The sequence below is a fragment of the Plectropomus leopardus genome, chromosome 11 (assembly GCF_026936395.1).
Source record: "Plectropomus leopardus strain MGB_pleo_1.0 chromosome 11, ASM2693639v1, whole genome shotgun sequence".
Classification (NCBI taxonomy): domain Eukaryota; kingdom Metazoa; phylum Chordata; class Actinopteri; order Perciformes; family Serranidae; genus Plectropomus; species Plectropomus leopardus.
In genome coordinates this window covers 13,946,395-13,970,418 of record NC_142186.1, presented here as the reverse complement: position 1 = coordinate 13,970,418, position 24,024 = coordinate 13,946,395, and the positions used below count along the sequence as shown (strand labels likewise).

At 39.5% G+C, this 24,024-nt stretch overlaps 1 protein-coding gene across 3 annotated transcripts in view; it reads right to left on the bottom strand.

Moving 5' to 3' along the window:
* Positions 1–1,219: 1,219 nt before the first annotated feature.
* Positions 1,220–24,024, bottom strand: part of irx4a (iroquois homeobox 4a) — a 486,370-nt gene continuing 463,565 nt past the window's right edge. For 2 of the 3 annotated variants that reach the window (XM_088084042.1, XM_088084041.1), the window contains exons 3-7: positions 16,715–16,793; positions 6,597–6,848; positions 5,528–5,634; positions 3,490–3,800; positions 1,220–2,370 (exon numbers count right to left, since the gene is read on the bottom strand). In XM_088084042.1, coding sequence (XP_087940168.1) covers positions 1,661–2,370; positions 3,490–3,800; positions 5,528–5,634; positions 6,597–6,842 — 1,374 coding nt within the window. In that variant the 5' untranslated portion in view covers positions 6,843–6,848; positions 16,715–16,793 and the 3' untranslated portion in view covers positions 1,220–1,660. Of the gene's footprint in view, positions 2,371–3,489; positions 3,801–5,527; positions 5,635–6,596; positions 6,849–7,776; positions 8,131–16,714; positions 16,794–24,024 lie in introns of those variants that run through there. The other variant, XM_042490795.2, reaches the window with a different exon arrangement.

Sequence of the window (24,024 nt, the reverse complement as noted above, 5' to 3'; positions counted from 1 at the left end):
GGCTATATTGTTTTATCTGTGGGGCCTTTAACTCTGGCCTAATTTTTCTATCGGTGGCTTTGAAAAATTAAACGCACAGTTTTGCATGTAGGCTCATAAACATGCCTAGATTAAGGAATATGATAATAAAAATATCCCTCTGTAGAAATAAGAAGCTATTAACTCCGCGTGCACCTGTCAGATATCCATTGCCTGCTCCAATTTATTTCGCGGTCAACTTTGCTTTAAGCTGCAGGCAAGGTTTTCCGAGGTAAAGCAAATAAAAACACACGTCCTGACTCCGATTTATAGAAAATCCCTTTTGTCCACTATTGCACTTTCTACCATGAGGGGGGCGATCTCAGTCGTTTGTGCTTTTCCCATTAAAATTCATCACCGAAGCTGCCCCCCCCTTTCTCCCCCTCTCTCGCAGGACAGACAGAGTCCCCCGAGAGCTCCACTTTCGCCATTACTGTCAAGTACCCTTGACTCCTTTCTTTTTGCCCTTTTATCTACAACAACTAATTCGAGTTCCTTTGCCCTTTTCACTTTTAGACGACGTGAGTGCCTCCCCTCCTAAAGCCCTTTCACTTTTCCAGAGGAGGGAATCAGCATCCAAGCTGTTTTTTTCTGCAATTGGGGCCCCGCGTCTCGAGGAAATTGAGGGGTTAGTGTCAAAACGAAAACTCTTCACTTCAAATTATTTCGCAGGGGCCCTCTCGTTTTTGAACCTATTAATGGACGTATGGCGAATAACTTACCCTTTTGACAGCTGCATCATGGACGCTGTTGAGATGTTTCGATAATATTATCAGAGAGCGGAGAGGGGAAATCAATAGGCTGACATGAAATATGACTGCGAACATCCCAATTACAGCCTGTTTAGAGGGAATTAATGAGGCAGATCTTAGATACTGATATTGTTCTGTCTTGAGGGTTGAGCTGCCTCATTTTCTCGCTGTCACTAAATGAGAGTGGATGTTTTTTTTTCCTGAAAAATAACACATGGTGGGAGATGTTCGATTGCGCCTGTTTTAATGGGTTAAGAATGAATTGAAATGATAAAGCTGCTTTATTTATCAGAAGTTTGCATTAAAAAAGGTCCTCTCCGCACAGCCGTGCAGCAGACCCCATGTGTTGTATAGCTATACAGGAGTGGACGGAGTTTTACATGAAAATAAATAACATGCAAAATCAGCCCCCTGTGTGTCAGCACCATGGACAGCGACTCAACCCAACATCAGAAACCGACTGCTTTTATTTTCAGTGAACAAAGTTTAGACGCTCTCATCCACTTCCTACGAGAGCTGTGCATTTGTGAGACTTTTTTTTAAATAGTGATACTCAACTGCTGAGACCTAAATAATATTCAATTACATTTGCATGCGCATAGTAAAGAAACAATAAAAATAAAAATCATGTAAACCTCAGGCCTATTTTTTTTTCTCCAAGATGTAAACTTTAAGTTATACATTTCTGTGCGTGCGTAAAAATCATATAAGCCAAACCGATCCGGATATTTCACTTGTGAAACGCCAATGTAACAGCATAGCTATCATTTTTTTAATTAAAAAAACGAATAAAACAGAATGAGGGCATCATGGAGACAAAATAGGCTTTCCACCCGACTTTAAGTCAGTCACAAAGAGTTTCTCTCTTTTTGCAATAAAATTTGGTTTTGTTAGGAGCAGAAAAGTTTGTTGATACTTTTTGGGAAACTCGTGGCACTGTCTTTGGAGGAGTCTTGGTGCTGCTGCAAGGCCGCCGCGCTCCTCTCAGCCTCCAGAATGGCGCCTTTGGTGTTCGTGGTCCAAGAGACGGTGGTGTTGGTCAGAGCCTGGCTCAAAGTGCTGTGCCTGAACAAGGGGTCGTGGAAAACCCCGTCCACCCAGTTTCTCAGGGTCGTGACCGGCGAGTCCTGCCTGTTGTCCAGGCCGGTCACGGGTGAGGTAGCGGCGGGGGACGGGGTGAGAGAGGGGGGCGGCGGCTGGCACCTCAGCATACAGGACGGGTACTCAGTCTGGTTCAGGGACGTCGCAGTTTGGGCCAAAGACCAGATGCGAGGTTTGCCGTCTAATATCTGGTGCCCCTGCTGCTGCTGCTGGTTATAACACGCTTTTGGCTGCTGTCTGCTGTCCGGCTGGAAATCCTCCGGGTTCGTTTTGAGACAACTTTTGCTCAAGTCCTGCTCCCCTCCCAGAGAAACAGGGATGGAGATTTTCAGAGACGAGTCCTTGATGAGGTGCTCGGCGGGGCAGTCGCCCGTCGTTGTCATGTGTGTGTTCATGTGGTACCGATGCTTCAGCTCACACTCCGAGCTCTCAGACTCCAGTGTGTCGAAATCGTCCAAGTCGCTTAACTGGAGGTCCTTATCAGGCCGACTTCTGGTCTCTGAGAGAAAGAAAGTAGAGAGGAGACGGCAGACATGTCACTGAAAGATGATGTGTCATGCGAGGTGGCCTCGGATCTGATGATGGCATCCTGAATAACCACTCTAAAATCAAGTATTGAAGATCACCCACACTTGTAAAAATGCAGCTAATTGACTTAATTAAGGAATATTGTTTACATCTTCATTATGCTAAATAAATATCTAATCGGTTTTATCATAAATCGAGTCTCAGCCGACATGATGTTTATAGTTCAGGTAGTCTAATGTATTGATTTACTTTTTTGACATAGTCCTATAAAAAATATCATGTCAAAATCAGCTTTTAAAAGTTAAAGTTGGAAAAACAGCATTTTAAAAAAACACTTTGACTGCCTGAGGCCTGTCTAATGGAATTCTGTTGCTTAAGCTTGTTATAGTGATCAGAGTGAAACTGCATGCCTGTACACAAAACTGTTGCTGCTCTTTCATTTTTAAAATGACAAAAAATACATAGGTTTAAGAATAGTGCAAATTACAAAAATAAAATGTTTCACTGTACATATTACAAGGCCCCATTGCCCTTTGTTTCTTATTATCAGTGTGATGCACTTTTTAAAAACAATAACAATATCATACTTAAATTGTTAAAATTAAGTATTAAACATAACATAAGATGTAAGACTGATAGGGTTGCCTTACAGTGATTATTAAAATGAATCCTTTTTTTCCTGATTGACATTTTTGAAGGAAAGAAAACACGTGATAACATCACCCCAAGTTTATCATTTGTTGGATGAAAAAGAAAATAGAGCAGATTCAAGTTTTAATATGGTAAAAGTGGACTCTATACATTATGATCATGATTAATTATTGTGCCTGCAGTGCAAACCACTGTAATTATTTTTGACAAATCCCAATCCCTCCAAATGAGTTAAGGTAAGAAACAGCTGAACAAAACTTTTCTATTCTTGTGATACTTATCCCAAGACAATACATTTTTAAGAGAAGATGCCATGAAAACAGTTTTCTAACATGCTTTTGAGACAGAAGCGACCTGCAATATCCTGCAAAACAACTCAGCATAGAGCTTTATAGTTTATCTTTCTTTCAGCAGAGGAACAACGCATAGTAACACTAACCATCCTCGTTGTTCTCGCTCTTTATCTGCTCCTCCTGAGACCCATCTTCATCCTCATCATATCTCTTCTCCTCTGAGCCCTTGTTTCTGGGCGGCCATGTCATCTTGTTCTCCTTCTTGAGCCTCCTCCTGGCATTGGCAAACCAGGTGGAGACCTGCGTCAGGGTCATTTTGGTGATGATGGCCAGCATGATCTTCTCCCCTTTGGTCGGGTACGGGTTCTTCCTGTGCTCCTGCAGCCAGGCCTTCAGCGTGCTGGTCGTCTCGCGCGTGGCGTTCTTCCGCCTTGTTCCCCCATCCATGGAACCATATCTGTTAATGAGAAGGGCACAAGCACAATGGTAATGAGAGGGTAAATAGAATATGTGATGCTTGTTGCATTACATTTTCTAATGTGTTGCCCTGGCAGTTTTGTTTCTAGAAAGCATGACAGCGCCATCTGCTTCTTGGAATATTGAAATTATGCATAATGTGCTTTATAAGCCTGACAGTCCCACTCATAAACCCATGTGCCCCTATAACTGTGTTAAGGTCTGATCATTTAAAGGAGACATCATAAACACATGTCACATAAGAGACAGCATTTAGAAAGTACAGGGAGGGGCGGGTAAGGAGTAATCGACTCCCTTAAAATGCACCATACAGTCAAATGAACATTGTCAACATAGTTTTATAAAATTTTACACAAGCATTGGAGGACCATGCGCAGTACAGAGATCAGATAAATTCCTTGACACCCCCCTAATATTCCTTTGCAGCACCTAAACTGATGTTAAATAGATGATATTGTAATATGATGATACTAACATAAAACATGCAAATTATTCAACCACATAAAAATGTTTGGACTATGCATATGTATTTTCCATTATCAATGCATTACCTATTAAAACCACCCTTAGTGTGTGACACGATTCCTTTCCTACACACAAATATCCACCATAGACCTCAATTTAAAATGCACAGTGTTGATTTTCAGTCAGCAGTGAGCTGTAAAAGTCCTCTCAGGGGAGGCTTTTATGAGGCCTTTATTGCTCCGTATAGCTAAGCGCAGGTCAAGCACTGCTGAGGGAATCAAGAGAAGAGGAGCGCTGCACCTTTCCATACCCGCTGATGTTTCCCTCACAGATAAAATAGACTGTAAAATTGCTTTATTGAGTGTAATGATGAGCCCTCAGGTAAAAGGCGGGACACAGACAGAGTGGTACTGCTGTAGGCCTGCTTGTTTTCTCAGAGTGCCACTAATTCCGTTTTGACTTTTAGGCCTTTCTGCTGTTTTTGCTCTTGTGCATTCCTGCTGACAGCTTTTGCACTTCATTCTTAATTTAGAGTGATTGGTAAAAGACTCTTGTGAACTCTTATTTTGCCATAGAGCAAATCAACATGACACTTTGCCAGCCAGTTAACACACACAACACTAAAATAAAGTGGGGTTTTTTTGCATGCCTGTTAGTGCTGGCTTCTTTAAAGCTGCTGGCTCTGTTCAAAAATCATGCTGATCACAAGTATCATTCACAAGCTACATTTTCACCAGATCACAGACTTAATTTGGATGTCATGTAATTATTGGAAAGACCTTTCAATATGGCAGGCGTGCTCTTCACAATGCTGCAGAGGCCTTCATGTCTTTTCTGAAAGGGGCACGAGTCTTTAGAGGCACATCACCCCATCAGGAAAGAAATGTGTCATGAGATGAAGGTGATGACCCAGTGTTGGTAGACGTGATGAGAATGGCCTTGACCTCTCGGGGATGATTGATTTAACGCTGGGAAAACACTAGTGCACAATACTATGAGAGTTTGCCTAAATTTTGATCACATCCCGTTTTAGTTGCTTAAAGCTGTTTGAACCCGCGTGACAGTGGACTTACACAGCGCAACTAAAAGTTCTGACTGGACACATCACTTTTCCATCTTGCACCACATGTTATTAGATCACATGCATGTATTCCATTAACAGGTCCGAAGTTTGCATTGATAATCAAGCTTGTTACATTTCAAACAATCAACAGAAGTCACATAATCATAGAAACAACATACCTGTCATACTGATACTGTCCCAGGGTAGGATCATAAGGATAGTAGGCTGTTGCCTGGGTGATTCCCGCATGCGCAGAAGCTGTGGCATCTTTAGTATCGAATGTGCCCTGCAATCATACACAAAAACAAGAGTTTAAAAGAGCGACACAAATCTCAAATCAATTATGGTGCATTAAATTACTCACCTGATGCTGAAAAACAAATACATTTAGATCGGTTGTTTTTATAAGCTGCTTGATTATGTACTTCATTTGGGCTATTGAAGAGTGTTATGATTCATTAAATGTTGAAACATACTGCAAAGTGAAACGCAGAAAAACTATATGAACTATACAACAATGATACATTATTTGTTGGATGCAAAACTCTGTAAACTAGGACTTTCAAAATAAGTTTTTAAAATTAAACATTCAGAAAAACATTAAAAAGCAGAACATTTATTGGTTTGTTCTCTGCAGAGATCTGAGCAAATAAATTTTAAGGTAGGTTCCAGGAGGGTGTCAAGCAAAATAAGGACTATTTATTATAGAACAAATCATCACTTACAAAAGCATGTAACTACTATGAGTATTCCTCTTACAACAATTCTACAAAAAAAAGGCAACTTGAACAAACAACACCCTTGAACATTATAGGTCCACAAGGTCTGTTATGAAAACATATGAGAATTCATTTTAAATAATTTATTTATTCATTTTTATTTATTTATTTTTTTTAAAATACAGAATCTTCAAAGGTAGCCTGCTTGTAAAATAAACTCGTTTACAGCGCAAAGCTTGTCTCAGTATTAATGGAATACCTGAACTTGTTTCTGCCTTGTTCCATAAATATGACAGCCTCACTGAAAACTCGGAAATGATAAAAGGCAGAATATCTAACCTTCCTGAGAAGTATTTTTCAATTACTAAACTAAACTCGGTTTGAATGATGACATGGAGAGAAATCACGTAGAGCAAAAGGCAGGTATTTCGTGCTGTAGAGCATAACAAAATAGGTGCGCCTGGCTCAAGGCTCTGCACCCTGCAGCTCCATTAATCAATGCCATGAGGGATCAGATGAAGGAGCTTACCAGCGAGTAGAAAGCCGAGGCGTCCGTGCCGTATGTAACGTAATTCCCATAGCCTTGACTGCCGGTGTAGGGACTCCCGTACACGCCCAGCGCGGCGGCTGAGCTCAGTTCATGCCTCGCGGTGGCCAGCAGCCGGCTCTCGTACACGGGACAGTAGACTGGGGTCTGCCCGGACGCCGCTACTCCGGAGTCGGCTATGGATCTGCCGGTGGACTCGCAGCAAGTGGTCAGAGAGTTGGTTGTCATCAGGAACTGGGGGGGAGACAGAGAGGGAATTTATCATTCAAAAAAAGTTATTTGCTTCATTTGATTCTGAGTATAAACAAAATATAATGTTTATAATGAGCACTCTGATCTCAAAGTTAGTTTGTAACTTTTATCTTTTAACATATGAAATAAAATCGACTCAGTGAAATAAACACGATTTTAGCTGTTTCCAGTTCTGTTTTTGATTGCATTACTAAGCATGATTTTTAAGTTTTTGGCAAATAAAAAAAAAATAATTAAAAAAAAAGTGCTTCCTCGGAAAACCCTAAGTGCACTCGCCTCTATTTGCACTTTTCCCCTTTGAATTTCAATGTATAAAAACCAAAACACAACACATGACTTGCAAAAACTGGTATTTGATGACGATCTATTATTGTGGTAATGTGCGCGTAAAACGTGTCCAAAACGAGCCGTCTGTTAGCTTTGATCCAAACGTAACACGCGTTACAACCAGCTACATGTTTTCCCAACAACGCACAGTAATAACCCAAAGTAATGCCCAAATGATTTTTTATGGCTCAAAGCCAAAACAAAACAGCAGCTGGGTTACGGCGCAAAACACACACAGCGTGTGCAGAACAAGTTGGCATGTGTGTTCCAGCGCAGATAAACATATGGTTGACATTACAGAGCTGCTATTATCTCGCAGAAATCAGTGAACGGGAGGTCGGCAGTCTCGCTGGTTTTTGATTTCCCTCTTCTTACCTCTTTTTTTTTCTATCGCTGCAGGAACACAGGTATCACTGGCTGTAACGCAATACCTTTCCGATACGCGAAAGCTCTGTGACAGCTTCCCTGATTCCTGGCCAAAATGCGTAAAAGGATCACGCTTAAATCGATGAGATAATCAATCCCTGCAATATCGAAAGCCAAACACCCGATCGACTGAACAAAGGTAGTCAGGTGAACTTACTTGTGGAGCAGACGAGTAGGGATATCCAAATTGTGGATATGACATGGTAGAGAGGTCCCCCAATATCCAGAAATAAAGCGAGACTGAAGGTCTCCACTCTAACGCAGGCTGCAGCTCTGTTTGACTGTACCAATTGATTGGTAAGCACAGGCTCCTAGGATGCTTATAGGGCGAAGCAGAGTAGCATGTTTAATTTGTGGAAAATGCCCCCCACTCAAACGCCTTTCAATGAAAAAAAAAATCCTATAGGTCTCCCTTTTTCAAAGTATACCAGTAATAAATGAATGAATGAATTTGTCTTTCTTTGCCTGGAATAATCACTTTGTTGTCAGATACATATTTTTGCCTTATAAAAAAGTAGTATAAAAGACGTCAGCAGCAGAGGCAGGTTGTTTTAAACAGCGGTGACTCTGACGTCAGAAGTTTCCCACTCTAAAAATGACCAGACTGTAACTTTAATATGCATTTTCTTTCTCAGGATGACGACCAAAAAAAAAAGAAAAGAAAGAACAATCCAACAAGATTGAGAGAGGGATCAGGGGAGGGAGGAGATTTTTTTCTTTTTAAAAGACATGTCCAGGAGATTAATTCGCAGTCCCCAATCAATCAATTAAGCCAATCAGTGTCTTGAATATGCAAACGTATGTATCAGTTTAAATGCATTAGGCCTAATTAAGCACATTCTTATCATTCCTCCGCACTGATGCTAATCGCATGGGGAACTAATTGATTTTAAATTCATTAGTAAAGAATTTTTTTCTTATTTAGTGAAAAGATAAAGACAAATTGAAGACAAACCGCAGTCACTATAATGAGCAAATGGATCCAAAAGAGTAAATGCATTTAAAATATAAACAATCACATTTCTTTTTTATATAATAACCAACTTTTAATAGCTCGTATCTTGGTTTCATATTTCACATGGAGCGATGAGTCCCTTTATTACCCCAACACGTCTCCAAAAAAGTGTTTAACGGGATGTAGTTTGAATGAAAGTTTGTGTAAATCCCCGTGAGACATTTTTCAATTGTTATAAAACTGTATCTATCTATCTATCTATCTATCTATCTATCTATCTATCTATCTATCTATCTATCCATCTTTCTTTCTTTCTTTCTTTCTTTCTGTCTTTCCTTTGGTAAAATCGGAAGTTAACCCAAAAAAGCCTCAAACTTCCTCGCCATAGCGCGCCGGTGCCGGTGCGCGCAGCCTTGCTTGGAGAATCCCGGGTTGAGACATGTGGATAGCCCCGGGGGTCACTCCTCAAATTAATGATGATGTACTCCCTCCCCCTCCTCCTCCTCCTCCTCCTCCTCCCTCTCTCCTCTCCAGCTGGATCTCTGCCTGCCGGTGACAGGTCGATTGAGAGTGATTGATGACTATCTAGGGGACCGGGGCCAACATAATAATATGATACCGGCTCCTTTGCAATAATTGCTCGCTTTCATTTACAGATGAAAGAAGTAATAAACAGCCACAAAGACGGAGAGGCTTCGGTTTGGTAACTTTTGTCTTGCCTTTTTTTTTCTTTTGCATCTCCTCCTGTTGTATTTTGGGGATGTGGGAGGGCTGTAGCCTATGAGATGTCTGTCCTCTCATTCATTTTGACAAATTGAATTATAGGGGGTTAGTACCTCCAAGCAAATGGCCGCATTAACGCTGCGAGCAGGGGGGGTCATAAGGGATCAGCCAGCGCTTTTTAATTTGCATTAACTCTAATGCCACCTTAACATTAACAACCCGTCTGAGGCGCTCAACCATACACTCACTCACACCTCGCGACACACACACACACACAGAGAGAGAGAGAGAGAGAGAGAGCGCTCCATTTTGTCTTATTAATTTGGACTTTTTCTTTTTTGAATTCATTGGGGTTAATGTGACACGTAGTGCATTAAGGCAGGGCGGAACCCAATTTATCTTCAACATCACACCCAGTGGACGGAGGACAAAGTGTTGACACGTTGATTTTGGGGGTGGTGGGAGCGCACCTGACACACACACACACACACACACACACACACACACACACACACACACACACACAGAGAGAGAGAGAGAGAGAGAGTCACTGAACTGGCATGTATTCTTCCAGTCAGGGCCACACAGTTCTTTATGGCCCTCTGCATGGACCTCCACTCTTCTGCATGTACAGAATCAGACTGGAAACACTGTAAAAAATCTGATAGACACTCCACTAAACTATACTGCCCACTTGCCCTCCCTCCTCCCCTCGGTGTATACCTTTTCATTATCCAGTGCGTTACCCAGTGTTATCGGGCGCCTGTAATAAAATATTTAGGCGCACTAGTATATGCTTTTAGACGGAAAATGAAGGCGACGGCAGGAGTTCATGCTTGTTTAGCGTTTAAAGATTAAAACAGAATCTTCTTTTTTTTTCTTGGGCAGATGTGGCGAAGCATGGATGCTCTGCTGTTTAAAGTGGAGCAAGTGGGGAATAAGATGCTATTCCAGTTGAGGCCAAAGGGACTATGACCTGATTTTCTTTTTTTTCTTCTCCTTTTTTAAATTAAAAAAAGTCACAAGCAGCAAATTATTATAAAATAATTATTATCATTAACAGTTATTAGTTATCTAGATTAGTGGGGGATTTTTTACTGTATAGATTAGAACAGGTAGCCCTGTTCAGCGGTGATCCAGTGTAGCAGCATCCCTCATATTGATGAGTGGCATAAATCAACTGCTTCACTTAAATTAGGCAAACTAATGGGGCAATTACAACTGTACCACAATATGGACCTCTTTTTGTATGTGCAAGTCTGTAACATTCTTAAGGTTTCATGCCTTTTAGTTCAGTTTAGTTTTATATAAAAGTTTCAGTTGTTGCCTTATGGCATCAAACTGTAGTAATCTGAATAATAACTGTGTTGCACTTTGAAGTAAGACTGCTAATTTGCATCTCCTTTCCAACTAAACTCATATTAAAAAGTTCCCCAGAAACGTTGTAATCATGAAGGTGTCACTTTCCTGATAATCTGTCTTTGATTAATGAGCCACAAGGAGGGGAGTGCCGGAGTGTGCTTGTGTGTGTGTGTGTGTGTGTGTGTGTGTGTGTGTGTGTGTGAGAGGCAGTTTACAATACAGAGAGAGAGAGATTGTAAGAGAGAGGTGAAGTGAGGAGAGTTAAACACCTCCTTTTCACCACACTTTAGTCAGCTGAGTTTAAAGTGAGACAGGCTACAAAACAAAGGTGACCTGTGTCAATGAAGCCAAATCTTTCATGACAGTGATGTTAAATGTTGTTTTTTTGTGTTTCATGTTGAACAACTGTCTTTATTGGGCTTCTTCAAAAAATTACACAACTTGAACAACAATGGCTGTATGCATTATGGCACACAGCATAGTTAAAGGCACTTACTGTACACCTGAGGTTGTCTGAAGTAATCCTGCCATCAAACACAATGCAGTCACTTAGGTTTAAATAAATCACACGGGCTATGTTGAGCTATGTTTTAATTTGAGACTGTATAGTGAGTAAGTAGTCTGCCCATCTCTTCAACAACATAATCTGAATCTACATGGAAAAATACCTTCCTATCAATTGAGTTCAACCCCTTTTTTTAATGTCTCATCTGTTCATCTTACTCCTATACTACATTGTTTGTGAACATAAGCCAATTATGAATCAACCACGGTCAATGATTTAAGGATGCTGACAGCACCCAGCATTTCAGACATTACATCACAATTATAATCTTGATACTTCAACATAGGTGTAGATTTCAGGGGGACTCACGAATATTTATAATATGTGCATTTGTCCCCCTCAATAAAAACATTGAAGTAGCAGAAGACTTTATTTTGACAAAATTTGAGACGCTTACACTGTTAATTAATGCAGAAATGGCACAAAGTGGTGCATTAAAAAATTCACCAGAATGAAGGAATTTAAGCATTTTTGATACTCAAAATTTTGTAGAAGAGGAGCCCCAAACCTCCTGTTTCATATGTCCCCCACTCCCAATGTTGAAACAAAACCTACGCCCTCGTACTTCAGCATTTATTTTGAACTGTTAAAACACTTAATAACTGTGGATTCTATTGTGGATTTTTGTGCAATTTTCTGTCTTTTAATAAGAAGTAAGTGGAGAGTTGCTCTTCAGTGGATGACTTGTTGTATATACAATTGTGTCATTATGTGTTCACCAATCAACTCCTACAACCAAGCTTCAAGAGTATAACTTCACTCTCAGCATTATTTCACTTTGCCCGAGCAAAATTTTTGCCTTCTAAAGAGTTTTTTTTGCACAGATTCAGACTGTCTTAAGATCACACGCATATATGAGTAAATTGTGTATACTGGGGGTTGAGTGAGCACAGAAACAGGGAATTTGCCTCAATCAAGTGTGGTTCAGTGACAGTTTTGATGTTGACTTCTGCTGTGTTCAAACTCCCCAATGTAGGTTAGCATCAGGTGAAAGAGGAAGTCAGTTTATTGACTTCTTCAAAATGCTCTGCTTTGTATCTCTTTGTATCTCATCTCTGTTTTTAACCCTCACATCTCTTCTGTGCGACATTTATTAAAAAGTGAGGGTTTAGTCGAATTGTGAACTTATAATCGATTTCTGCCCTGTTTATCTTTTTTTTGCTCTAAGTTCATGAAATATTGGCTCCACTCTCTCCTCTTCTATTGTGTTTCACCCTGTATAAGAATAATGCTCTGGTGCTCTGATGTCTTATGGTCCACTGTCTCATGCACTGTTTTCTGAGTCAACAACAGAGAAACCCAAGATGACCTCAATAGTTGAAGACAGATGCACAGGCCGACTCGCTCTGTGACATGAAGCCCCGAGCAGCTCCCAGGCTTTCCAATAGCTACCATGTCTCTCTTTCTGCAGTCACAGAAATAATGTCCGAGCATTCTTACAGACGCATGCACACCCACACACACACACACACACACACACACACACACACAGACACACACAATGCTTATCCAGCAAAACATTAGCCTATTTGTTGTCTAGTCTAGTCTGTGAGTCCAAATGGAATATTGATCTCCAACGATCTTCTCAATGTATTTCTTATTTCTTCTCTTGAACAGCACAATGATTTTTTTTCTCTTCTCTTTTGGCCTTAAAGCCCTAATGGTTTTTGCATGAGTCGGATAGTCGGCTGGTCTGCTTCAGGCACTCTGCATAAAAATGGTGACTTTTGTTGTTGTTGCTGAAGATGTGCTCGATGTTTCCAGGCGGTAATAAATACGTTTATTTGGTGGATTGTGCAAACTAGTCAACATTTGGTATCTTTACCAGCTGAAGTGGCTTTTAAAATGACTTCCTTTAATGTTAGCTTGTTCAGTCTATGGCTCAATCCTTACCACTGTACTGACTTTAGGTTTAAGACAAATAGACAAATGGAGTAACATTATAATGGTATTATCCTCAGTGTTTTAAAATTCTGCTATACTTATAATTAATTTTGCATATGGAAACATACATAATAAAATTGTATTAGTATTGTGTAGATCATTAATGCTGCTAGGGAATAAAGCAATACACCAAGCCTGGGAACAGAAGTTTTATATAGCTGTGATTATAAAATATTCACTATTCACTAATCAAACTCTGGTGAAAGTACTGTAGTTATAATGTCAGATCAATCTGAACACCAAAATAGATATTAAGGTAGAATGCAGACAAGTTTATGTGTCCGGTCATATGTTATACAATTTAAGTTTTTGTCATGTGCGTTACAGTATGGTGGCCAACAAGGGCAAATGCATTACAATCCTCAAAACATTTCCAAGAGAGTGCGCTGCAGCTTCAGGAACGATGCCCGTTTAAAAACAATTACAAAATCTGAAAGAAATAAAACAGCAGACGTGGTGCAAATGAAAAAGAAAAAAAAAGTGTTGCAGAAAGCCAAAACAAATGCATTAACGGCACACACACTTCAAATACAGAAATGAAGCAGACTCAAAAAAACACAAACAAATGAAACAAAAAACGGTGCATATCCAGTCAACACAATGGACGTTCTCATGGCATTTAGATGGAGCACTAAGTAGAACTGCTTGATTTTCAATCTGGTAGAGCGAAAGACCAGACGAGGGGGTGTATTTCTTTTTTAAGCGTGAAGAAAAGTACAATAAAGAGGCGGCATAAAAATGCCAATTTTCTTTGTTACATTTGGCCTTAGTCCTTACAATACTATAAAAGAGCAACCGATCTAAGCAAGAGACTAGGGACAATTGTCACCCCTTTATGCAACTTTTCTTTCACCTTCAAAAGCAAACACACTCCCTCGTCTGGTCTCTTGCTCTACTGGGTTGAAAATCAAGCTGTTAAAGTTAAAAAAAAAGAAAGAAAGATCAAGCTGTTTTTCTAAGCACTCTCCCTAGAAGTCTGGAGAACTGCCTTTGTGTTGACTGGATATGCAGCATTTTTTTGATGCATTTGTTCATATGTTTGTGTCTTTGCAACATTTCTGTAGTTGCAGAATGTTTACTGTATATGTTTTGGCTATTACAGCAGTATTTTTTTGTTTTTATTCCATGTGCAGCACACTTCCACTGTATATGTTTTGGATTTTGGTATGTGTTATGTCAGTATGTTTCTTTGAATTGGCATCATTTCTGAAGCTGCAGGATGATTCTACGAATGGAAATGTTTTGGGCAACTGTCACACATTTTGCCCTTGTTGGTCACCAAACTACGGAGCCGTTGGAGCAAATTATTTTGTTTACGTTGTCCAATACACAGTCCTGTCGCTAATCTACAGGTGGCAGTAACTTACAGATATGCTGCTATGCACCGATAAAATACTTCAAAAATCTGCTTTGCAAATGTTTTACGAGGTAACAGTGAATGTAAACACAATTTTTTTTTGCATACAAGAAAACTCAAAAGGACACCTTTAATAAGGGACTGACTTCATATGCAATATAGTATGAGACAAGTTTGGCAAGCTTTGCATCCTCAAACTAATTACAAATGACTTATATGCCAGCTAGTTAGTACCATGTGTCATTGGTAACATTTGCCACTACATTATTTTATGGAATGTGATCTAAAGCATTTAAAAAGAAAGTAAAGAATAGTGTATGAATCTTCATTTATTTCATTTAGCATATTTCTATCTATGTCCAACACCTTTTCATGACAATTCTTTATTCACTCAGACAACATGCAGCAGGTAGAGAAGATTTAATGCACACTGCATTTAACACATTATGAAGGTGGACATCCAAATGCATTATGCAAATCCCGCAGCATCAGCACCTTCGATGATAGCATATCCATTATCCCTCATGTATTATCCCGAGCAGAGTGTGCAGCAATGGCGATGAAACCCAATGAAAATGGACCTTCTAGTTTTTAACAATACCACCATAATATGTCTGAGATGAGTCAACCCTAGCCTCTCTTTCTTCATCTTCCTCTCACTGCTGTCTCTCTCTCGCTGCTCTTCCTCTCCAGCCTCTCTAAGTGGTTTAACATGTCAAAGTTCTCTCGGCTCATCCATAATTGATCACCACAACGGGAGCATCTTCGCTGCACTTAGTTAACTAGCTATCTGCAGGTGTTCCCTTAGCAACTGGCCAGGGACTGAAACACTGAAATACCGTATGTAGGCTCCTAAGCCCCAAAAATGTGAACCCGACGTGTCTTGTAAATCTTAGTGTTGGGCCCTTGTTCACTGGTTGTGTTCTTGGACTCAGCATGTATGTCTGCCCATTACACGGTCCAGGATATGGGTGAAAACAATCAAACGTCTTGTAACATTGGCATTTGCACCTGCTCCTCTGTGGTCATTCCTGTGATTTCAATGCTTAGTCTAAGGGATTATTTCCTTTTAAGAGCATAAAAATATAGTAAATGACAATTTATACAAGGTAGTTATTTTTATTGTGGATTTAATTGGAAGCGCACTTATTTTACTGTCAGTCTAACTATTTTATATGATTTCACTTGATTTTTTAAAAACATTTGATTTGTATTCTGATTTATCTTGCGCAACGATTGTTTTTCAAAATTTGTCCATTATTTTTTCATTTTTTTATGATCATTTTTTAAGATTATTTTTTGGCTTTTTGCCTTTATTTTATAGGATAGTTTAAGCGTGAAACGGGTAGAAAGAGAGGGGGGATGACATGCAGCAAAGGGCCACACAAATCGAGCCCACAGCTGCTGCGATGAGGACATAGCCTCTGTGTATGTCTGCTCTACCAGGTGAGCTACCGGAGGTCTCCCTTCATTTACTCATTGTTTTATTCAGTGTAGTCACAAATCACACATTCAGAGCGAAGTGCAAACTTTGGCGCGTGACAATATTTCATATACTAACATAGCATGTAAGAAAGTGTAACACTGGCAGGAAAAGGACATACCACGCTATATTGAAATAAATGTCCAGTGGTTGTCCAAATTAAGAAAAAAAAAGAAAAAACACATTGTATAATTAAAAGTAAATTCATAAAATAAGACAAGAGAGTTTTAGGGCCTAGTCCAAGCAAAATACAGTAGATGGGCTGCTCTGCCCCCCAAATGACAAGCAAAGGAAATGTGCTTACTAAACAAACCAATGTCACACTAAAGTAATAGCAGACTGCCACAAACCTCTAAAATAAATACATAAGTAATCAAAATCATGGATGGATTACTGAACGGGCCTACAAGGCAAAGGCCCAGGGGCCTAAGGTGTCAGGGCCCCCTGACCTTCACTGGCAAAATGTCACTCAAATTACCAACATTTATGTACCAACCAGGTAGAGACAAAATGACTACAAACAATTGCAACAAAAAATACACAAAATTGCCTGGAAGAGACAAAAACCACAAAAAGATGACGAAAAGATGCAAAACAACAATAAAAGAGAAAAAAACACCAAAGTCCTGTTTCCTTTTGCATATCTGTGCCCGAGGGCCCACTGTCTCATTATTCACCTTTGAATCAAATAAAAAACATAACATACCCCAGTACAGTGTTGCTGGTTGTCTGGTGGGTTTTTTTCTCTTTTCGGAAGCACTGAGACACAGCATATTAACAGGAACCTGCAAAAGACGGGACAAATCAGTGGAGCGATTGTGAGTGGAGCATAAGAGTAATGTCAGCAACATGTGTTTGTAACAGGGCTGAACTAAATTCACTATTAAAAATGTATCTTGTATTATTTGACTGTATAGCAAATTTTTTGAACTGTTTCTTTATGGTGGGCCAGAAGGCCAAAGTCCATGACACAATCTTTAATGAAACTATTGCTTTCACACAACATTGGATTTCTGTGTTAAATTAGTGTGCCTCATAAGTTTGCTCGTGTTCTAATGTAATATATGAGTTTTTTTCAAGTCCATTTAAAATACAATAACAATAACAACTGCCCTTAATGCTTTACCAGGTGTCCCTTTGTTCCAGCTGCTGAAACACATTCTTGCAGGAAGCTGTACTGCCATCCCTTCTTTCCTTAATACTATGTCGGTAAATCATCCCATCCCATGAATTCCTTCAGACTTCAGCCTTTTTTCTCTGCATTATATAAAGCTATAACAGGTTGCAGATAATTGAGGCAGCGGACAAAAGTTATCTTATCACAAGGACAAATCTACCAACCAAGCTCTTTTCTTAAACTCATTTTTATTTTGCTGATCTTCGGAAGCATGTGGAAACATTGCTGACATAAGCTGTTTTTCAATTTTACTACAAACCTCTCTGAAATAATACAGTAGCTATAAATTAGAAGCCACTTTTGAGTCTGATCCAAATGTAAATGAAACAGAAGAGGTGTACCAGGGCCTGTTACAGACAAAATTACACTTGAGAATCTCAAACTGTTTTTCTGTAGGTTTTTCACAAGTACAATTGACAAAACAACTTGTATGTGCATGAGCTAACCTTAATCTAGAGGAACATGTGTGCGTTCCAGATAAAATTGTAATTTTTATGTATCTGGTTACAATATAGTCTTCTCTTCCCTGTTCGCCTTTAGAAAGAAAAATGCAAACAGGCTGGCCGGCCAAACAAAGAGACTTGTCAATCACCTTTCTGCCTGAATGTGTCCTGTCCTGTGTTTGTGTGTGTGTGCGTGTGTGCGCCTGCATGTGTCACCAACGCCAGACCCGTCATGTCAGACACCAGAATGACACTGATCGCAGTGATGCACACACACACAAACACACAGGGGCCAGGTGGCTGCTCTCTCTGTCATGACAGACCCCAGACCAGACCACTGACTCCCTCGAATCCCCCGACACCTGCGACCACCACCAGTGCAGCCAACCCAGCTGCAGCCATGCGCAGCAACCAGTTATTGAATACATTTTCCCCATCTGAAATTTGCAAGGAACATTTTGTTTTAGATTAATATACAGACTGTTGTACCAGCCCGGGGTGCAGTTATAACATGGCTTGAAAGAGTGTCTCATGTGATATCACTGCATAAATATACCAGTTTTCATGCAAACCAGTCACAACAATTTGCTATTTACCATTTGAAACATGGGCAAATTAGATTGATTTTTAAAAAAAAAAAAAAACATGGCAAGAAGGCAATGAGCAACGTAAGGAGAAATGACCCAGTAATTAGCAAAAAAAAAATGTTAAAAGCACTAGAAAATTACTTAAAATAAACACGCACACACAAATTATGATTATTGAAAATGCAGCATATTTTCCCTTGCTTTCAAAAAAAATTTAAAATGTACACATATCTTGCAATTTGCAGGACATTTATTTTGAGGTTGGTCATTGTAGTTCTCTTTTCCCCATGTTTTTTTTTTTTTTTTTAACAACTAACACCAATTTCATTAGATTTCAAAGGTTTAAATACTTGTGATAGGCATCTGAATGCAGCCCACGATATAGTGATGCTGATCCAGGTTTCAAAGGGTTAAAACAGAGATCTGCAATGCACAGCCTGGGCGTCAGATACGTGATGCTTCCCTACAGGATGACTCAGTAGTAGAAGGGATTTTAGCTTACTTTCTCCATACTTGTGTATCTGACAGGATCTCACCGTAATGTGTCGTGGACAAGTACTTGAGTGAGTTGGAGCAAACTCCAAATCCAGCCTTGAAAATAAGCTCTGAAAGTAATGTTAAGACATGGTTGTAACTCGAGTCCCTTGCTGTCTCTGCCTTGCTGCCTTTATACCTTGAAAAAAAATAAATGTATCTTTTCTCTGCTCACTCCCTCCTTCTCTTTGTCTCGAAATAACAGCAAGAATGACCAGAAATGACCTGTTTCCATCTCCTTCCACCATCTTTCCATTTGTTTCTGCTCCTGGTGCACATGGATATTATAAAGTCATGATCCTCTTTCAATATTCACCTACATAATAGAACTAGTACATTGAGCGTAGCTGCGTTAAGGGGTAGAGGATGTGTTATAGGCAGTGATTATCTTCCTGAAGACGCAGGCCTAGGCAGGCACTTACAATTATTTATTCATAATGCATCCACTAAAACACAAATGCACTTTATTGTCTCATTCTGCATCTTATTTTACCCATAAACCAGAAAATGGGCTGGATTCTAATGAAAGAGCCATGTTAATATCAAGGCAGATAAGGGCTGGCATGTGCAGATGGGAGCACAATGTGGAAACCCAATCACAAGTTCCTTCAATCACTCAAAACCAGAACAAGAGAGAATGGATGCATTTGAATATTTTCCTCTACCTGGAGGTATTAAAACTATACAATTTTAATACCTATTTAACATGCAGTTGCTTTTTGTGCCCCTCATTTTTGCAGTTCTGCATGAAAAGCAGGCAGGTAATGCAGGAGTAACTGTGGCAGCTATGGGCATGACATGGTTTTTCAACCATTCCCTGACTTTAATCGCTACATTAAGATCTTACTGAGTGGGCTGCTCTCTCCCGGCAGTCTAATTCTGGCTTTCTTCTTTATTCTGTTGTCTTCGCTGTGCTTGCTGAAATGCGATTTGGGCCACATAAAGAACTTTGTACTTCATAATTCAATACTTTATTCCCTTTAGTTTAAGTACTTCTCTGCTTTTTCAAAGAAAAACTGTTTACTTTAGCCTTCGACTGGGAATTCAGTCCGTGAAAAGAACACACACTGTATACAGTATGTGGGAAAATTCCCATGATGTACGATTGCTGTATCTATACTCTTAAAACTACAATAAAGAGTCAGAGCAGGATCACACTGCCAGACACTCAGGAATAGCAGTGTTTACCCTTTGTAACCTGGAGCGACATCACAAAAAGGACAATGAGGAACTTGGTAAGAGATGTTTCACAAACTGGGTGAAATTAGTAGATTTTGAAAATTATATTTTTATAAAACCTAGTGAAAAATGTCTCTGGAACAAAGCTACAGGAAAACTATATTTACAATGGTCATCATTACATATTTAAAATTATGTCACAGAATTATTCTATCTTTTAAGCACTTTTCAAGGTTTTTTTTTATCTTTTGAAATATTTATTTATTTATTTTACAAATTTCAGGTAATTGTCTTGTACTTTTTACTGTTTTCTAGCAAAAAGGGACATATCTTCAGTTATTGCTCATTGCCTTCTTCCCATGTTTTTAAAAGTCAAGCCAATTTGCACAGGTTTCAAAGGGTTAAACTTGGTGTGACTTGTATGAGCTTCGACACCAAAACTGAAAGCAATGCAATGGTTCATAACCTGCCAAGTGTCTCTGATGCATGGTGGACTCCATTCTACCCATGACCTCTGGCCCCTTGCCTTTTATTATGTCTGAGCATCTGCACCAAAACTTACTCCTAAATTCTGTATACTGCTCCCAGCGCATAACGCCAATCTAAAGGTTATTGGGCAAAATTTAAATATGGTAAGGGGTAAAGTCCATTACATGCAACCTAAAGGTCATTTGAGGAAAGTCCCCGCAAAATGAAAATGAATGATGGAATAGTGAATGAGCACTTTCGTCATTATTAATGAAGCATAAAAATATATTTTTAAAAAAAACAGCACTTGTGGTGGATACAATTTTAGGTTTACATGTTTCCATTTCAATCATATTTCAACCCCACACACACGGATGAACCCACTGCATTTAGACAGAACGCAAGAATTTTAAAGATGTGTTACAGCTGCATAGAAATTCAATGGAAAGGCATGGGTGCCTACAAAATTTTGGCCTGCTCTTTTAGGCGGTGCAAACTGAGGTGTACACCTATCTGCTTTTACTCACAGCTCCTCTGACTACTCTGAAACACACTGTAACACTTGATTAATGTTGTGAAACAGTCATGGTTAGGTTCAGGCAACAAAACTACTTGGTTAGGTTTTGAAAAAAAGATCATGTTTTCGGTTCAAACAGGTATGTTTGTTATACAGTGTAGTAACATCAGTGTGCAACAAAAGTAGGTCAATTGCATAGTCGATATCACATTAAAATGACGGGCCGTGAGTAAATAAAATGCATAACATTAGATTAAAACACTGACTTTCTCACTCTTTATACTGCATCAGTTGTACTCAATGTCAATTGAGTACATGGATTTGTTTACATTGGAGTAAACTGGATGCCAGGTGCATCTCATATTCATGCTTAAGTGTGCCTTTGCTGTTACTACCACACACCCAGGAGCATGACAAAGTGTCTGTATTTGATGACCTGGTCATGAGAACAGGCTGTGTAGATGCATCCACACAAGTTCAGCATGTTCCAACTTTTTAGAAAAATATTGTGATTTTCCGGGTCTACTTAGATAAAATGTTACTTAATAACCAAACAGAGAAACTGTAGAAAGATAAATTAACAAAGAGAATTGCAGTTTCTGATGAGTTCTTCTAAAAACACACAAAGCCATACAGAGAAAACACACAGTCAGAGCACACCTCGCAAGCACGCAAATGTTGCAGCTGACACCTGCATGCGAATTTCCAAATCCTAGGAGAAGCGAATGACCCGCCCTTCCTTTACTATGATAGGATAGTACTTGTTGCATTTGTTGGTTAGATTGGTTAGGTTTAGGCAAGAGGAGTGAGATTAGTGATGGTAAGAGTGTCAGGGTAAGAAAATCAGAGGCTGAGAGAGGCAGAGTAGGGTAGGTCATTCCTTCGCGGTCCTTGGAAACGCAAATTCGCCACCAGTGTGGTTGGTACACTGGAGTGAATAAACTGCACACAGCACAAACAGTCCAGGGGTCAGAGCAACGTGACTAACATGAGATGAAACTTCACTCTTCACTCACTGCCTGATCACAAGTTTGATCAAATCTTTGGGGTAAATAACCAAACATGTTCTATATCAAGTCAAGTATTGTCAAGTCAAGTCAATTTTATTTCTAAAGCCCATTATCAAAAATCACAACTTGCACAAAATACGACATCCCTCTGTCTGTAGACCCTTACATCGACTAAAAGAAAACTCCCCGATATCAATATCAATGCACGCCACAGTTGGCGAGTCTAACCAAGCTGTGGTTACAACTGGTCACAAGCAGATAAAAATGGCTGTGGAAAATACAATTTCAACAGTACTTATATCTCATTCATTAAAAACATTAGTTCCCTTAAAACATGAGATTGTGCGCTGCTCCTGTGTCAGGGTCACTTTGAGAAACAAAGTAAAAGAGAAAATGAGCGGTGATATGAATATTATGAAGGAGTATGGAGAAGAGGGAAGTCATTCCACCCATCCACGTTCCTTTATTTTCCACTCCGCCGATCACATTTGAATATTTTGAAAGGAGTGCCTATGTTTGCCTTATCATGCATTATTCTGAGGCATTACCTGGGCCTTAACACTGCAATAAAGATGGCTGGGAAGTCTCTCTCCCTTTTTCACAGAGATGCACAACAATAATAATATTCATACACCTACGCCTCAAGAAGAGGGGTCTTTCGTTTGACTTTATAATCCCTTTAAAGATGTGCATGTTAGTAGCGGAGATTTATCCAGTGTGAATGATACCGAGGCTGTTTTTTTATTGCCATGATACAAGGACAACTTTTTGAGGCAATGAAGAAAAGCAATATTACCTTCAGTTGGGATGTGAAGGGCCAAATTGTTGTGGAAATCTGATAATCACTGTGGATAACATAAACGGCAAGGAATTAAATTATAGTGGAAGATGTGGGGCAGCTGTGTCAAATCTATGTGAACGCTTCAGGATGGACATATTTTGGACAGTTAAAATCAAATGTATTAAAAGCCTTCACAGTCTGAATTTTGTTAAAACTAACAAAAAACAAAAAAAACCCCTTACAATTACATCCACAATTTACCTTGCACTGGCTCGTAAACTTCTCAGAAAGCATATTATATAAAACTTTATACAGAGAAATTGATGTTTGCAACAAATGACACAATAATTACAGTAACACTGCATTGTTTGATAATGGACAACTGGAAGGTGCAGTATATCTGTGTTATATTAATTCATTTTAGGACTCATCATTCCCTCTTCCACCACAAACACAGACCAACCCCATGTCTTGTGTTGCCAGACCTATCTCCACATTACTGACCACCCTCACCCCCACCCCCACTTACAAACACACACTTACACAGCAGGTTGGACAAGGTGTCACAGCATTCCCTTATCATTAACTGCCTTCATTAGGGTATACAATACTCTCAACATGTGTTTTTTACCAAAATGATAAAGGAGGACATTCTTTCGCACACAGGTCTGCAGAAGCAACACTGGGAAGACAGCTGAAATGTGATATAGCCTTGTTGGAAGTTTGCAGATAAACTGCCATTTAAAGACTGGTGCACGAATGAGTCTTGTCCTGTCAGTCAAAGTACTTCTTTAATTTTAACTTTCTTCCACACACAGAAAAAAATAAATAAAATTAAAAAAAAAGAAGAAAATCGAAAAATAACCCGTGAAAAGCAATTTGGACATATTTTTTGCTGACAAGTCCTCCGAGCCATAAAACAACATAGGTAGCTGGTTCCAACCCTCTCATACAACCAACAGGAATATTCCCTAAATGAGTGCCACTGCTGGTTAGGTTAAGTTTATGAAAAGAACCATGGTTTGAGTTACAATAAGTATGTTTCATGTAAGTTAACTAAGTTATGTGTTAAATACATTAAGCTGTGTTGATGATGTTGAGTATGTAATGTGACCTTACGTACAAGTTGATATTAATCAACATTAACTTTTAGTTTGACCCATCCATCCGCTTCAACCACTACTTTACGGACTTTGTCGTTACCTGACTTCCTCCTTTGCTCCTGCCAAAATTACTGCGGACACTGGAGGTTTCTGCCCACAGTAGGCATTAGTGCGTTTCAATCAGCTGTTGTGGTGTCTTTGTGGGGGGCTAAGGACA